Source organism: Sus scrofa, unplaced genomic scaffold, assembly GCF_000003025.6.
Source record: "Sus scrofa isolate TJ Tabasco breed Duroc unplaced genomic scaffold, Sscrofa11.1 Contig1642, whole genome shotgun sequence".
Classification (NCBI taxonomy): domain Eukaryota; kingdom Metazoa; phylum Chordata; class Mammalia; order Artiodactyla; family Suidae; genus Sus; species Sus scrofa.
Window position 1 is genome coordinate 25546 of NW_018084924.1, and position 16796 is coordinate 42341.

A 16796-nucleotide genomic window follows, 5' to 3' on the forward strand; every position below is an offset into this window, starting at 1 on the left:
CCGCTGTGCCACAGCGGGAACTCCTCTTTATTATTTCATTGTCTTTTAATGTGCTGAGAATTGCTTTATGGTCAACATGGGGTCTTTTTTTTTTTTTTTTGTGAAGATCATTAGCTTTTGAAAAGACTGTGTATCCTGCAGTTGTTGAGTGCACCGATATGAAGGTATAAATACCTATTTCCAAGTTTGTTCGCTGTATCTTTCAAATCTCTCATGTCTCTTCAAATTTTTACTTGTGCATTGTATTATTTACGGAGAGAAGTCTTTTAAAAATCTCCCGCTGTGGAGTTCCCATTGTGGCGCAGCGGAAAGGTGTCCGACTAGTAACCGCGAGGTTGTGCGTTTGATCCCTGGCCTCACTCAGTGGGTTAAGGATCGGGTGTTGCCGGGAGCTGTGGTGTAGGTCACAGACATAGCTTGGATCCTGCGTTACTGTGGCTGTGTCATAGGCCAGCAGCTGTAGCACTGATTCGACCCTAGCCTGGGAAACTCCATATGCTCATTCTTGGTTCAAGTCCCATGTGCCTTTGAAGAGGGTGTGTATTCTCCTGCTATGGTGTGGAATGTATTGTTCTAAGTAGCTGATAGGGTTGTGGAAGTTCTCTTTGATATTATTGACCTTCTATCTATTCACTATATCAAAATCTCAGGAAGGAAATGTTTGAAATTTCCAACTCTTAAATACATTAGTCTGCTCTACCTCTTTTAAGGTGAGTCAGTTTTCCTTTTATGTAAAGTCCCATAATCCAGGGCATTAAGATCCGTTGTGCTTTCCTGAGTCATAAGCCCTTGTGTTCATTATTAAATATGCTTGTTTATCACTAGTTAACACTCCTGACCTTAAAACCTACCTTATCTGTTACTATCCCTGCTCTTTTTTTTCCTTACGATTCATCTTCATACACTGCATCTTCTTCAATCCTTTCACATTCAACGTATACTCTGTCCTTATATTAAAGTGAGTTTCTATTTAACAGGACATTATGGTACCATGCACCCATCCCGCCTAGAAATTGCAGCATGTTATTGGGAGTTTAGAGTATTTATTTTTGGTGTAAGTAGAAAGAGTATTGCCTTGAAATCCATCATCTCCTTTCAAGTAGATTCCTTTCTTTGCCTGTTGCCTGCTTCCTTTCTTCCTTTTCTTCCTTCCTTCCTTCCTTCCTTCTTCCTTCCTTTCATTCTTTCTTTCCTGCTTCCTTCCTTCTTGCGTATTTGTTTTATTTGTTGTGTCATTTTGTTTCTTTCACCCAATTCCCTTGCCATCTTCTGCATTCCTGATGCAGTTTTCGGGATTCCATTTTGCCCTACGTACTTGTTAATTACTAATTCCTTTTTATATTTAGGTGGTTCTTGTAGAGATTATACTCTCCAGGTTTACAGTTAGGCATTTCATCTTCAAATAATAAGATTCTTTACCCAGTATGCCTTTATTTTTATAATCACATCCATTTGCTTTCGTTTCCACACATTTCGTTGACACATATATTACATCCCAGATAAGGCATTGTTATTAGTCTTTAAAACATTCCGTCAAAGTTTAAAGAAAGTGATTCCTTAGAAACCCTTTTTCTCCCTACATAGTCACCATTTCTATAGGCTTTCGTCCGTTTGTGTTGACCTGAGCTTATCTTTGTCCTTGTTTCCTTCACCCTAAAGAGATGCATTTGGTGTGATTGAAAAAGACTATTTCATCACTATTTCTTTCATTTTATTTTTAAATTCATGTTCAGTGACCTAGACTCCTTCTGGACATCCAGTTGTAGGAATTGTGTCGCAGGTCTAGATTCTTGTAACTAGCATCACAATCAGGATTCAGAACACTTCCACAACCCCCAGGAAGTCCGCAGGGCTATGCTTTTGTCGTCATGCTCTACCTCCACACCTGGCCAGGCCACCAGCAATCTGCTCTCAGTCATGATAGAAGTCTCTCCTCAAGACCATCCTACAAGTGGAGTCATTTAAACTGTCACTGGAAACTGGCCTCTGTCACTAAGCGCAGTGCCATAGAGTTTCATCCCAGGGGTTGACTCCACCAGTGGTTCGCTCCTTTCTACCACTGCATAATATTCCGCTATATGGAAATATTGCACTTGGCTGAAGGACATTTGGGTTATTTCATGTTTTTGTTGATTGTGAACAGAGCTGCTGTAAACATTCATGTACAGGTTTTTCCAACTCTTCTTTGATAGTCTATACAAATATGATTGAGTTTGTGTTTTCACCTGGTACCTTGCACTCTAGACACATTCACATATTAGCTCTAGGAGATTTTGGTATGTCTGCGGGATTTCCACAGAGACAATCAGGTCCTCTGTGAGGTGGGAAAGTTTTGATTTAATCTCCTGACTTGTGCCACAGCATGGATGAATTGCCAAAGCACTGAAGCGGCGCGGTGGGGAGGGCAGACGCAAAAGATTACGTGTTGCACAGTGATGTGTATAACGGGCTCTAGGAAAGAGAATTCTAACCTAGAAGCGATATAGGTTACACCCGTGGTGGCCTAAGGCTGGATGTGGATGGTAAGGAGTCACTGGGATCAGCATGAGGGACCTTTATTAAGTGATGGCTAGGCTCTCTTTCTTGACTGAGGGGGTGGTTACCTGGATGGTAGCATTTGCCCACTCCTTAAGGAGCTGTCCCCTTAAATGGACACATTTTTGTTTGCAAATGAAACCTCAGCACAAGTGATAAAGAGAAACCTTGACTAGCAGTCAAATTTGCTGGAACTCAGTTTGCACATGAGCAACCCCCAAAACGTGGACCTGTGATAATGACCATTTTCCGGGGCCTTATCAGTCATGCAGTGTTCTCCTTCTGGGCAGCAAGCAGGGGACTCTGGCCAGCCTCAGCCGTCCTCCACAACCCACCCACACACAGAAGAGCAAAGTGTGCTTCAGACCAGCATGGGAAACTCCAGCTGAGGTTGGACACCATTTCCTGGGAACACTCTTCTGGGTGGAGTTTTGTCCTTGCCCTTGTCCCTCCTGCATCCCCACCTTGTGCCCGGGGGCTGATTTTCTCCCGTGTTCAGGAAGGAATCAAGAGGAGGAGAGTTTTTGCAGGTGGCCTGATGCCAGGGCTCCCCCTCTGGGTCCTCATTCCAGGGGTCGGGACCCACAGGGACCTAGAGAGCTTCAGAGACAAGCGAAAGAAAATCTGTAGCTGCTGCCTTGCCCAAAGGCACAGGATATCTGGTTCTCAGCTCTCTCAGAAGGCTGGCTAAAAGCAGTGGGCTGCTCATAGTGACACCACATCTTCCCACGTCTTCCCTCTCTGCCTGCAGAAGGCTTCCTTTCCCCTGGTTAGACCTGCTCGCTGATACCTCTTCCCCCCAGGCTGCCTGAAGCATGCACAAGCTCTGCTCCCTCCCCTCGTCCAGAGGCCTGGTACAAAGGAAGGCTTCCATGGACAGCGAGGGGAGTTCCTTTGCTCCCTGTCCACATCGATTCTCAGCATCCTTGATCTTTCACTTTCCTTCCTTCATGCGGTCCTTGGGTGTGGACCCCCCATTTCGGTTTTGAACCTGGTGACTCGTGGGTGGGTCAAGTGTTTCACAGTAAATTACCTGTGTGTGTTGACCTTCAGACTAGGGCAACTGGCTCAAAAAGGGACTGGTGTGTCCCCCCTCAGGTGTGAGAGTCCATCTCTGATGTGGATGCTGAAGTGCTGGCCCCTCCAGGACACTGGAGTGAGGCTGTCAGGAGGCTGGGTGGGCAGTGGCAGGCCTTCAAAGCCTCGGATGGATCTCGGGGTCAGGGACGCCGTGAGAGTTGGGGTTGTGGCTCAGCGAAGGGAGATGGGGAGCTATATGGACTGCCCGGGTGAGCTGGAGGGTAGGTGTCTTCAGAGAGTGGTGAGGCGTAGGGCCCCCTGACCCTGCAAGCCCCCTGAAGGCAGCAGTAGCGGATGACAGTGGGCAGAGGCCAGATTTGGCCTCAAAGAACCCTGGATTCCGAGGCCCAGCACTGCCGCTTCCTGGCTGTGGCCCTTAGGGCAAGTGTCTTCCCTCTCAGAGCCCGAGTGTCCTCCTCCGTGGGGCGGGCCTGATCACCCCCTCCTGTCAGGGCTGTCTGGAGAGTGCAATCAAGGCCCCACGAGTGACCGCGTGTGTGAATATTCACCACAGCTTCATGCATCATGGCGAGTAAGCAGAGCAAGTGAATCGGGAAATGCTTGCTCATCGACAAGTGTTGGAGGGGAGGGGTCGGAGGGCACAGGCCTAGGCTGGGGAGAAGGCTGTGTGGGAGCTGCAAAGGTGCACACACACCCCAGCCAAGGCCTTGGTGCATAGTAGGGCCTCGGGAAACACTTGCTGAGACCCACTGTGGGCCTTTGTGGTGGAAGGGCCGAGGCTGCGGCTGGGAGGGAAACCTGTCTTGGACTCAGGTTTGTTCTGTGAGTGAGTCCAGCCGCCCCCCAAGGTGACCATCCTCAACTTCTGGGGGACCCGCTGTCTGTCTGGGTTCCCCAGGGCCCTCCTTCCTCCCTGCTCCCCAGGCTTCTCTCAGCTCTCTTCCTCCCTGCCCACCCTGCTCTCAGCACTGCCCCCACAGTGTGTGTGGGGGAACAAGGCCCAGGTGAGGACCACCATAGGGAAGGGGCTGCAAGGGGAGGGGGCTGCAAGCCTGGAGGCCCTGGGAAGTGGCGTCATCCCCAGCGCCCTGTCTCTGGGGGCTGTTCTCTCCTCCTCTCCAGAGGAGCCGCCATGTGTCAAGTGCCCTGTGCACACAGTGCTCAAGCTTACGCCTGTGGCTTGTGGTGAGCGCCCACCCTCATCCATGAGAAGGCAAGTGCACAAGCAGGTGCCGGGAGGCCCCAGGGTGACGGTGCCAGAGACATACACGTGTCATTCATCGTGCCAAGGCCGGGCACCCAAATCCCAGACCGGAAATCTGGAAGCCCGCACCTGAAAGGGAACTGAATTTCTGCCCAAATCACACATGGTCCACGGGACCCAGGGTGGACCAGCAGCCAGGGAGGCAGAAATCAAGGCACCGGCCAATAAGGTAGAAACCCACCTGAAGCCCATCTTAAGGGAGGGGTCCATACAGAGCCAGCTTCTTGGCGGGGGGGGGGGGCGCGCCCCAGGCCGACCCTCAGAAGGATTGCACCTGTGGTTCAGGCTCTGCTGTTGCTCCCTTGGAATTCTTAGTAACTTTTGAGCAAGGTGACTGGGATCTTTGTTTTCCACTGGGCCTGGCGAATGGTGTGCCTTGGTCTGGGCCAGGATTCAGGTCTGGCCGAGAGGGGATCACCTCTTCTGGGGGCAAAGGGGCAAGCCACGGGCGGGAACGGTTCCTTACACGACTCTCCCTCCTCTTAACCTGGGCCTTATCCTCCGAGCTGGGGACATGAAGGAGCCTGGAAAAAGCCTCATACAAGCCCTTTCCTGCTACCGAGCCCTTCCTTCACAGTGTCTCCGCCCTGTTGTCCAGCTGGGGAGCGGAAGCTCTAGTGCCAACCCCCGTGGGGATCACCCAGCCCGTGGAGACACCTGCATCTAGGCTGGCCTTGGCCTCACCGGGAGAGCCCTGCTTCCAGTGCAGAGCCCTGGAGCATCCCAAAAGGCTTCTGGCTGCGGTCCCGGGCCATGGGCTCTCCAGGTGAGTATGTAGCTTTGTTTTCAATTAAATCGGCTCTCTGGGCAATAACGGCTTCTTCCTCTGCTTGCAGTCAGTAGAGGTGAGGATGTCACTGGGAGGCCCACCTAATCATCGTCCTTAAGACCCAACGAGGTCCTAAAATTGTGTGGATGAGGGGGGGAATGGACAGTGACCCCAAAGATGGGATGGAGGAGGAGGAAGGTGGTGGTGGTGGGTGTCTGTGCATGCTGTCCCTTGGCGGGGTAGGGAAGATGGGCCAGGGGCCCCAGCTCCTAGCCCTCCACCCCATCCCTTCTCCTGGAAACCCCTGCTGGTATCAAACTGGGGCCACACCATGCAGGGAATCATGAAACTGCGTGGACTGGAGCTTCTGGAAACTCGTGGTCTCCATGTTCAGCTCCAAGCCTCCCAGTGCCCAGCCCACACCCACCCAACCTTTTAGGCAGCGGTGGCCTCCGCCTGTCCCAGAGGGTCTGACCACGGGCCACTCTGAACCACCCCTGCCCCGGAAAAGGAGGAAACGCCCCTCTGATTTTGCAACTTTAATGTAACACTGATACCAAAAACACGACGGCACGACAAAAGCACACACGAAAGCAGGAAGGGCAGAGAGAGCTTCATCTTGCATGCCATCTTCCATGGACTGGGAGAAGCTGCCTAGAGTGCTGTCGGGGAGGGGGCTGAAGAGGCACTCCGGCTGGCTGGGGGACCGCTGCAGCTCGTCAGCGCTGCCTGGGCACGTGAGACACAAGAGCCAAAACAGAAGCATCCGAAGCGTGAAACGGGAGGGCCAGAAAGGGCAAACGGAGTGTCCAGTCACGCGTTCCTCGTTCCCGCACGCCACCCACCCCGGGGCCTGCCTTCCCCTGACGCATCACCGACCCTCGGCACACCCCCCGCCTCAATTTCAGAGTCTCTTGTATGGATCCCCACCTTACTGGATCCAGGAAAAGAAGCTGGCACTGGTTCTGGCGGCGTTTCTGGTCCGGATGGTGGAGCTGGTGCTAGGGCCATCGAGCATGCTGGTGCTGGCCGGACCATTGGTGCCACTGCTGACGCCAGCCCGCCAAGTGGCTCTCCTGTTGGCACGGTTGCTGTTCAGAATGTACTGATGGTATCTGGCCCAGAAAGCGAAGGGGATCCTCGACCAGGCGTCGCCAAAATCTCCGTCCTCATCCCAGGTCAGGAGCTCCACCTGTATGTCGTCCCAGCTCCACCGTCCAATCAGAGCTTCATCCCCGATGTTCATCTGGGCCCTCATCTGGGCCCTGGCATGCTCCTCGGCCATATCCACATCCATCGTCTTGAAAGCATCATCCACAGCCTCCAAGAAATGAGCCTTCCATTCCCGGGGGTCTCGGTTCTGATACTGCGATGGAATAAGTGCAGCCATAGGAACAGCTACCCGACCCTCGCCGAGCCCCTGCTCCCCGCCACACACCCTCCTGAGCGCTATAAGGAGCAGCACGCCTGGAATCGGGCTCTTACTCGTCTGGGCCAGATCCGGGAGTGGCCCCCAGCCCCTCGCTACTCACTATGCCCGTGAACCTGCGTGAGTGTCTTAGGAACCTGTCTCAGCCTCAGCATCCTCACTGGACAAAGAGCAGCAGAAGGCTGGCATCGAGGAACCCACACGCTGGGTGGGGGGGAGCGCCAGCCAGAAGAGCGGCTCTGCCTCACCTGGGCGATGAATCTCAGCACGCGCATCTTGCTGGTCTCATGGCGGGCTCGCAGGCCCCAGAGGAACTCGTACTCGGGTGGGCTGCTATTGGGGATCTTCTTGTATTCCAGGTACCTGAGTGAGAGAGGAAATCAACCTCTGCCTGCAGCCAGGGAGGCCAGTTGCTGCCCCAGTGGCTCCCAGGTGGAGCCTTCCTGCCTGGAGGCTACAGCTCGGCTCCTGAAAGGGGGCTGCCCTGGCCTCCAGCCTTCGCCTTGCTGGGGGGTCGGGGTGGGGGTTGCTAGCCCTGATACTGATGCCCTCAAAGGCTTAGCCCGCCAGTCCTACCCTGCAGCCCTGTGGAGGGACAGGGGCACACGAGTAGGGTCTTGATGTACAGCCAGGCCACGCGATTACTGCCCCTTGTCACAATAACCCAGATCCTTGTTGGGTGTCTTAGAAACAGAGGAGCCACTTCTTCCGGCCCCCTGCTCTGAGCACACTCCACCAAGGGGCTCGTCTGTGGCCTGGCTGGGCCCTGGGACAGTCCTCCCCAGAGAATGACTGTCAGGGAAGAAAGAGTCAACTAAGGGCAGTGCACTCCAGGCACGCCCTCCAGACCATTTATTGTGCGTGTGGCAGGGGAGGGCGGTGCGTGGGCATGTGGGCACGAGGGCGCGTGAGATCTCCAAACACCAAGGCTGGTGTGGGCCTGAGCTGGAAAGAGCCCAGATGGGCTCTGTATGAGTCGGGGCCGTGCTCAGACTTCCACTGAGGCCCAGGCTCCTGAGAGGTAAAGCCGGGGAAGTGCGCCTACAGCCTAGAGGGCAGGTGAGTGCAGGGCTAGTACCAGACCAGATGGTGGCTGTACCACCCCTGTCCTGTGTTTCCAGTCTGTGTGGGCTCCCTTTCCCCAAGCCTCCCTAGAACTGCCCTGCACCAACACTCAGGCCCCCTTCCCGCCTGGCCACACTCACACCAGACACTCATACATCCCTCTGGCGTTAGGAGGGGGGGAATGGCTTCCTCGGCCAGACCAGCACACGAGGAAGGCCTGAGTGGGAGGCCAAGTGACCTCAGTCAATACTCACTTCTGCTTTACAAAGTCCTCTGTAATGAGTTTCCTCAGATCGCCAAGGAATGGGTGCTTCACCCTGAGGGCAAGGAAAGGAACCCATGACTAGAGACGGTGGCGGTGCCCGGGGTGGGCAGGAGCACCCTCTGGCAGGACCGAGAGCTTCCCAGCCTGCGTGGCGTCCCCACGGACCCCTGGGCAGGCGGCAGAGGCCAGACGGCCGCTTGTCAGTGATGCCCCAGGCAGGGGTCTGACGGAGCCCCCGGTTCCAACGGTTTCTCTTAGCTCTCATCTGGCAACAGAGAGGGCACGTGGAGCAGAGGCTCGGAGCTCAGGGCTGTTTCCCCAGGGGCCTCGGGAGGACCCTCCCTTTGCTCTCTACCTAGTCGGGGACGCCATTCCCCGCACAGACCACCAGGCCGTTGCCATCCTGGGGCCTCCTGTGCCCAAGGACACACTGAGGAGTGGGAGCCGAGAGACCCCAATCATACCCGGGGCGCAGTCCCATCTTGCGGAGTGCCTCCCAGAGGACAGCTGCGAGGGGAGATGAGGTACAAGAGTTTAGCACAGGGAGGGGAGACGCCGGGCAGCCCCCAGCTGCAGGGCCAGCCACTCACCCTCGCTGGCACGGTTGCCGTTCATGAAGATGATGCCCAGAATCACCAAGAGGAGACTCAGCCTGGGAGTGTCCTTGGTCCTGAGGGGTAGAAAGAGGGGTCCCATCCAGCAGCTGTTTGCCTGACGGCTACAGCCGGCTCTCCCTGCCAGCCTATCTCAGACGGCCGGCTGGGCTACGGGGCAGCTCCTCCTACTCCGCATGGCTCGCTACCTGGTCCAGGCAATTCATTCCCCGACCTGAGAGTAGGGCCCTTCCTCCATCAGATGGGGATGCCAACAACCTCCTCCCAAGGCTCCGCCGAGGATGGGGTCAGGCAGGGAGCCAAGGCTTGGCAACTCGCTGTGTCAAGAGGCGGGTCCACACCTTCCCTGCCCTTCGCGTGTGGCGTCCGGAACGCAACTGGACTGGGGGCCCCCTGCTCCCGCCCCCGAGGACCACTCTGCCAAGCCCTGGCCAGGACCTGAGCAGGGAGAGGCAGACAAGCAGCTTGCTTTCCTGAGAAGATGGGGGTGGGGGAGGGTGGGCAGGCCCGAAACCCAGGGAGCAAAGCTGCCCAGGCTGCTGCCCCTTGCAGCCCTTAACTGCTCAGCACTGCTGACTGGGGGTGGGAGCGTGCAGGGCCCCCTAAACCCCCTTTCCCCTTTCTCTGCTTTCTCTGCCAGGGGAGTGGGGAGGCACCACCAAGCAAGGCCACCACTCTCCTGCTCCTGCCCCCACGCACTTTCCCAGGAGGCGGGCTGATGAATCCCGTGTGCAGACGAGAATGTAGAGGTGTTCTTCCTTGTCGATCTCCTTCAGGTGGATCCCGAACTTCTACGTGGGGGAGAAAGCAGAATGTGACATCAGACGTCCATGCTGGGTGTCCCGTAGGCAGTCACTCAATTCCCTGGTAGAAGGTTTCCTCCGTGGGAAAGCCCACACCCTGGAGCCCAGGGTGGGGGGTGGGGGCGCGGAAGGGGCGGGGCCGAGGGGGAGGCGCCCTTGGGAGTGCTGACGCCCGCTGGGGCTTTGGCACCCACCTCAGGAGAGGACAGACCCGCAGAGAGCACTAGAGGGAGGAAGGAGGGCAGAGGGCAGGCAGAGGAAGCTCCCAGGCGGAGAGGCCAGGGAGGGCTTCCCTCTGTCCAGAGCGGGAGGTACTGCCTCTGGGCTTCCAGGGACTGAGGGTGCAGGGCTTCCCTGCTGCTCCTGCTCCACAGAGCTGCCTGCCCCCAGCTCCCGCCTCCACGCCCACCTTTTCCAGAGTGTATGTTGCCCGTTCAATGATCTCGGGGAAATGTTCGTCGTACTCTCGGATGACGTCCTTCAGCATGTCTGCGGGAGGGGAGGGGAGGGGTGGGCAAAGCACCGGGGCTGAGCTGGGGCCTCAGAGCTTCCGCCCCTCGCTCAGCCCCGCCGGCCGCCCAGCGAGCAGAGCACAGGCGAGACCCCCACACCCTGCACACGGAGCCGTCAGCCAGGGCCCGACGGGCGAGGGCATCTGATGGGAGGCCCACAGGGCAGAGCTGGGGCAGGACGGAAGGGCAGAGCTCCCGGCCCTGAGGGTTGCCCACCTGAACGCTTGATGGGGATCTTCTTGTAGTCTTTAATCATCAGATATTTCACCAACTTATTTGCCTGGAGAAGGAGGAGCACACGGGGAGACCCAGGCGTGGGTGACCTCGAAGAACGGACCAGCAAGGCAGGAGAGGAGGGAGATGGGGGAAGGGCAGGCTTCTTACCCTCTCTTGCAGAAGGGTCACGTTGCGGGGTGGCAAACACAGTACGTGCCTTGAGGGTACCTGGGACCTCACGGCCGTGGGGGGCCGAGGAGCCATCTGCGCCCGGCCCATCGTCGGTGGGGGCTGCGATGCCCTCCACGTCGGCGGGACCACAGGAGGCTCTCTCTCCTCCTCGCTGCTCTCATATTCGTCATCCAGGTGCTTGGACTGTAGCATCAGACGGAGGAGAAACTCAGGGCTGCCAGGCTCCCCGCACCAAGGCGCCCAGCACACCTCTTACCCAGACAGAGCACGCGCTTCGAAATAAGGGTAGTAGGACCAGCGGATGGCACGTGCCCAGGGCTTCCTAAGGGCCAGGCACGGAGCCAACCGCTAGTCCCTCCCGGCCCAAGGAGAGCCACTACGTGGAGGAAAACCATGCTAGGAAACAAGCCTGGGAGGGACATGCACGAGCTGAGAGAAGAAGAGGGGTGGGGAGGGCAGCCAAGGAGGCAGAGAGAGCAGAGGGCAGAGAAAGCAGGGGAGCAGAGGGGGCTGGAGACAGCAGCAGGGAGGGCTCACCTTCTTTGTCCTCTTGCCTCCCATCCTGGCCCAGGGCTCCGCACTCTGCTGAGAGGTGGCAGCTGCACCCTCAGGCTCAGGGATGCTCGTGGCCATCTTGGCCTTGGCAGCAGCTGCTGCCGCCACATTCTGAGGCTCCACCCACCGAGTCTTGGCCAGAGCCTTCCCAGACTTGGTCGTCTTGGGGCGGGTGGCTGCCCCCTCCCCGGCAGAGGCTGCCTGGGCCCCCCCGGAGGCACCACTGGGACCCTCTGGGGCAGCCTCTTGGGCAGGGGCGGGTCTCTTAGGGCGTGGGAAGGCCATGCCACTGACACCTGCCGGCTGCGTGAAATCAAAGACGTCGTTCTGACCCAGGAAAGCTGCCTTGGGACGGGTGGCATCCATGTCTCTGGCACCCGGGGCCTGGGGGAAAGCGCAGGCCGTACTTGGGCCCTCGGTCGCAGCCCCCTGGGCCTGGGAGGATGTCTGGGGCTGTGGGGACGAGGCCGCTGGAGCCCCCGGGGCGGCCCTCTCGCTGTTGGCCAGCATCTGGGAGCTGTGCGGAGAGGCGAGGCCCCTCTCAGGGGTGGCTGCCCGAGCCTCGGCGGCGGCAGCGTAGGTCATGGGCTGGGGATCGCCCGCTGAGGCCTGGTCTGTGGCCCCTGAGTGGTTAGGGACCACCTGACTGTAGGTGGCACGGGCAGCGGCGGCAGCGGCCCGAGCGGCACGGTTGGAGGAGGCGGCGCGGGCTACGTTGGCAGCACGGGCCGCCGCCTCACTGGCAAGTGTTTCTGAATCCAGCTGAAATGCCTCCATCAGAGTCCTGGCCAGCATAGGGTTTTCCAGTTCCCAGGGCTCATTCTGCAAGACCGGGGAAGGCAGGGGAAGGCACACAGCTCTAGGCACACTCACTCTGGGCTGCCCCAGCTCCTCCCAGCGGCCAGCCCCCGACCAGCCCCCAGACCCTCCAAAGCCCCTTTCCCCCAGCACAAGAGGGAAGGTTTGGAGAAGCTGGGCTGTTCTTGCCCATTCCACCCCCACCCCCACCCCACGCCCCTCTCCCACCCCGCCCCACCCCCAGCCTTCAGCCACCCCCCTCCTCCCATCCTCCCTGAAGTCACAGGGGAGAAGGCCCAGGGCTAGCAGGGGGCCAACGAGGGGCCTCACCGCTAGGATGCGAAAGCCTGGACCCAAGCTCCCAAAGGCTCTGAGGATACGGATGTCAAAGCTGGTGAGGGCTCCGTAGCCTCCAAAAGCACCAAATTCTTCATAGTCGTTTCCTTCCACCATCTCTTCCTCCTCGACTTCATCGCTCCCCTCGTCCATGTCTTCAACACTGTAGCCTTCTGGTTCCATGCGGTAGCTTCCCTCAGCCATGCTGGGGGGGGGGGGCCCAAGGAGAAGAGACCTCAGCCTGAGAGGGAGGGGGAGCCCTCCTCAGGCGGAGGGGGAGGGGTCCAGCCAGCGGGAGGCGGGACCTCTCAGGAGGTGGGGGGCTGCAATCATCAGGTTACCAGGCAGCAGGAGGGGAATGGGGCGGGGCGGGGCGGGGTGGGGGTGTTGAGGGCTGCTGGGGTAGATGCCTTCGGAGACAGGGCCCTCGAAGGATAGGGGAGGTCGGAGGAGACTCTGCACTCAAAAGGGAGTTTGGGACAGGCAGGCTCCCCATCCCACTGGCGACATGTGAGCAGGGGGTGGACTGGCGGGCTTGGGTCTAAAGCGTCCCAGAGGACATGTGTTGAGAGGGGGAAAAATAACGCGCCCGGATTTCAGGGCTGGAGCAGGGGGCCAGGAGGGTGGGGAGCAAATGCCATGAGAGGGCTCAGACAACAGGGACCCCAGGAAGCTCTGGGAAAATGAATCCCAAGGACCCTCTGACTAGGTCTGGGTGGAAGGCTTCAGCTGACTACGGTCTAGGTTGGGGTCATAGAGGAGCGAGCGCTCGCGTGGACGGGGTGGGGTCCTCGGACTAGGTGAGGAGTGCTGGAGAGCGCAAATGCCAGGACCGCAACCCCAGGAAGGGGGCAGAGAGGTCAGCTCTGCTGGAGGGATCTCAGAGTGCTTGGGGCTGGAGGTGGGGCCTCTGCTCTAAGGAAGCTCAGCACGGAGCACCGGGTGTGCTAAGGGGGGTTCCGATGGGGAGCTCCGGTCTAAGCGTGGCTAGGATCGAGGAGCCTGCGTGGGGTGTCCGGGCTGCTGGCGGCTCCCATCTAGAGCGCGGGTCTAAGGGGGCTCGGCTTCTGCGGGCTTGGGCTTTGTTCAGATCCGGGGGCGGGGGTGGAGGGTGGAAAGGGCGCAGGGTACCGCGCCCCGCTGGCCCTCCCGCGGTCCTGTCTGGGGCTGGATCCTTACCTTCCCTGGGGCTCCAATGGCGTCCGTCCTCAGCACCAGGAACCCCGCAGCCGCGCCCTCGCCTCCTGCTGCCAGCACAGCAGCTCCGACCACCCCGCCCCTTTTCTCCGCGCACCCCCGCGGCCGGGCAGGCTGCGCATGCGCAGACCCCTCCAGCCCGCCAGCTCTCCCAACAAAAGCCCTTTCCACCAGGTCCCCAGTGCGCATGCGACTCCGCGAGGGGGTGGGCAGGGTGGGGGGCGTTTTCTCCTGCCGGTCTGATCCAACCCCCGCCCCGCGCGCGCCCCCCGCCACCGCGCCCCCCACCACAGGCGCCCGCATTCACACCCTGTAGTGCGGTTCCACTCATCCATCATCTACCCTCCATCCCCCCCCACCCCACTTTTGCACAGTGCTTCTCAGCCCTGCCCTCCCCGTGCCTCTCCCCTAAGCTCTGCCAGTGTGGTCTGGGGTACACTAAGCCCTCTTCCCCAGCGTGACCCCTAGGTCAGTGATAACAGAGCTCTCTAGCCCACAGTCTCTGTCTGCCAGGAGCGCAATGGAAGTGGCCAGAAGACACTGGTTCCCTTTGTGTTCCCCTCCATTATCCATCTCTAGGGCCCCCGGACACACTGGGAACATCTGCTTCCCCAGCCACTCTTCCTGCAGCTTGTGTGGCGCAGCAGGATCTGTACCGGGCATTACCTTCCTCTCACAGCAGTCCTGGGAGGTGGATGTCAGCATCCCCGCTTTACAGATCAGGACGCTGAGGCGCAGACAGGCACGCGGCATGGACTACCCAAGGCCACAGAGCCAGTGGATCGAACGAGCGGGATTTGGGCCCAGGTCTTCTGACGCCAGCAACCCATGAGCAGGCCCCAAGACTGAGGCACCCTCCCCTCTTCGGGTTGAGCAACAGATCCACCCCAGCTCCCCTGCCCTGTCAGCATCTGTGCCAAACAAGCAAGGTTTTTCTGTTCCCTGCCGAAGCTTGAGCTCTGCATCTGGGAGGACACAGACAGAGACCCCAGCTCTCCCTCCGCCCTGCCTGCTCTAGGTGGGTCCTTCCAGGTGTGGGAATTGCTCCACGGGGTCCGCTCTCTGCTCCCCCTGTCAGGCCCCTTCGCTGTGTGTGGTGCAAACACGCTGCCCCTGAGGCCTTCCAGGTGCCCGCTGGAGAGGCCAGGACAATCAGGCGCTTGTGTGTCTGAGCCATGGCAAGCCTGGATGCGGGCTCAGTGTTTGGCCTGGTTCCTTCCAGGGCCGGGGCCTGGGGCAGCTGTGGTCTTGTGGATAGAAGCTGGGCTAGACTTCCGAATTCCAGGCACGGAGTGCCAGGTCAGCCTGTCGCTAGCTGGGTGAGGCCACTTGGGTCGCTGGGCCTCTCTGAGCCTGGTTTCTCAATATGGAAAGTGGGAAGCACAAGGAGCACTTACTGGGGTCCGACCCGAGGGCACACATGCTGCTGCGCTTCCGGAAGGAGGGCAGAAAATGCTGTCTTCCCATCTCAAACTGCACCCGCGTTTCTTAGCAAAACCCATAGCGCCCTTTCGGGCTCGTGTTTATACCAGCCTCTCCAGGACCCCTGCGTCTGAATGGAAGCTATTGCTAGGACCAGAGTTTTACTCTCCAGGGACCAACATCAATCCTGCCTGGCTGCATGGCTTTCCTCAGCTGTTGCATAGCAACCTCCCCTGTCAGCTGCCTGTGTCTCTTCAGCCCTTCCTGTGTAACACGTTTCTGTGGGACGTGACCAGACCTTAGAAAGGAAAGCTTGGTGGAAACCGCTACATGCTAATAGAAAGCGCTATGTTCCCCTCTCAGACTGAGACTCTGCTTTTTACAAAATCCACAGTGGACTCTTCTATTCGCTGCATTTTAGTTTTTATCCCTGTATTTTTCTCTTTCTTTTTTAACGAACATATAGTTGACATAAGACATTGTATTAGATTCTGTTGTACAACATCTGATTCAGTGTTTGTATATATTGTGAAATGATCACCACCATGTGTCCAGTTAACCTTCGTCATCATGTGTAGTTACAAACCTTTTGTGGTGAGAACTTTTATTGTGCTCCTTCTTGTAGCTGCCTCTCTCTATGCGCTATGCTATATAACGGTGTGTGGGAACACGCGAATAACTCCAAAATACAACCCCCGCTTGAACTTCACCTTTGAGGTCCACATCCATGCATTCATTTGTCAACACGACTTCTCCCCTTGGATGTGTCAGGGGCTCCTGGCACTGCGTCTGTCTCAAGCCCCATATCCACCCCTCCCACCCTCTCACACCCCCAGGAAGTCAATTTCCATACGCTTTCTCATACTCTGCACCCAGATGGGAACCTTGTGCAGCTCTCCAGAACTACCTCTCCGTGCAGCTGTCTCCCCTCCATTACTCCCAGAACATTCGAGCCGCAGTGGCCTCTTGGAATTCCCAACTCTGTCTCCTTCTCTCAGGTTGTCTGTTAGGCTCTCTTTGTGACCGGTCTCCCTGTGCTGCAGCCTGTGAACTCCATCCAGGCGAGAACTTGTGGGGCAGGATTGCGCAATCCAAGAGGTCACTGTGCTAGTTACCCTTATCTTGTGGATCACTGTCCTGTGTGGCCTGTCGGATCATGATGTAAAGCTTTATAACTTTTTTGATTTATAGATTTTTAGGTGGGAGAGCAAATTGGATTCCTGTTAATTCACTATGGCCAGAGGCCTGATAGTATTAACATTTTTCTAACTTTCAGAAAATTTTCATTGAGCACTATGCTTTTGAGGTGTATCCACTCTGCTATGCATATGTCTATGTCTATCTAAGTGAGAATGCCCGGATAACACAGAACGCGCACTCGTGACATTTTCCTTATCTGTTCCCCCCTGAGGACAATCATATTTCTCATCTAAGTCTTTAAAAACTCATTCAAGTTTTCTAAGCAAAGGAGTATCATATTGGTTTTTAATTGTCATTTTTTTAAAAAAGAATTTTTTAAGAATGTAGGAGAAAATAGCGGAGCAAGAATAGAAATACCAAGAAACCTTGTAGAAATTGGTGAGAAATAATGCAGACTTGTAGAAGGGTTACCAAGGAGATGGAAATGCTTGTTCCCCATTCACTCCCTGGGAAGTTCTGTTCTAATTGGTTTTACTGTATCTTCTCTCTTTTCCTGAGTTCGTATCAGAACAGCAGTGCTCTTCTACATTCCTAAGGCTACCCGTGGTGTAAAAGCAGTTCTACTTACTGGTAGCCAGAATGT

General features: G+C 57.1%; 1 protein-coding gene across 2 annotated transcripts; it reads right to left on the reverse strand.

Moving 5' to 3' along the window:
- Nucleotides 1-6133: 6133 nt before the first annotated feature.
- Nucleotides 6134-14405, reverse strand: LOC100523107 (melanoma-associated antigen D4). 2 transcript variants are annotated; one of them, XM_021081427.1, is made up of 13 exons: nucleotides 14258-14405; nucleotides 12389-12599; nucleotides 11243-12082; nucleotides 10682-10888; nucleotides 10514-10577; nucleotides 10195-10274; nucleotides 9682-9773; nucleotides 8959-9038; nucleotides 8833-8875; nucleotides 8358-8420; nucleotides 7287-7401; nucleotides 6540-6975; nucleotides 6134-6338 (listed from the first exon to the last, which is right to left on the reverse strand). In XM_021081427.1, exons 2-12 carry the CDS (start codon nucleotides 12596-12598, stop codon nucleotides 6541-6543), a joined length of 2229 nt encoding a protein of 742 aa, XP_020937086.1. In that variant the 5' UTR covers nucleotide 12599; nucleotides 14258-14405; the 3' UTR covers nucleotides 6134-6338; nucleotide 6540. The 2 variants fall into 2 exon arrangements, with proteins under 2 accessions (XP_020937086.1, XP_020937085.1); XM_021081426.1 differs by lacking the exon at nucleotides 14258-14405 and adding an exon at nucleotides 13574-13756.
- Between the last annotated feature and the right edge of the window lie 2391 nt (nucleotides 14406-16796).

Excerpts from the sequence above, each read along its gene's own strand:
- LOC100523107 (XM_021081427.1), bottom strand. The coding sequence starts at position 12,598 with ATGGCTGAGGGAAGCTACCGCATGGAACCAGAAGGCTACAGTGTTGAA. Across the intron at positions 10,578-10,681 it reads TGACCCTTCTGCAAGAGAGG|GCAAATAAGTTGGTGAAATA; the intron begins GTAAGAAGCCTG and ends CTCCTTCTCCAG. Across the intron at positions 6,976-7,286 it reads TGCTGAGATTCATCGCCCAG|TATCAGAACCGAGACCCCCG; the intron begins GTGAGGCAGAGC and ends ATTCCATCGCAG.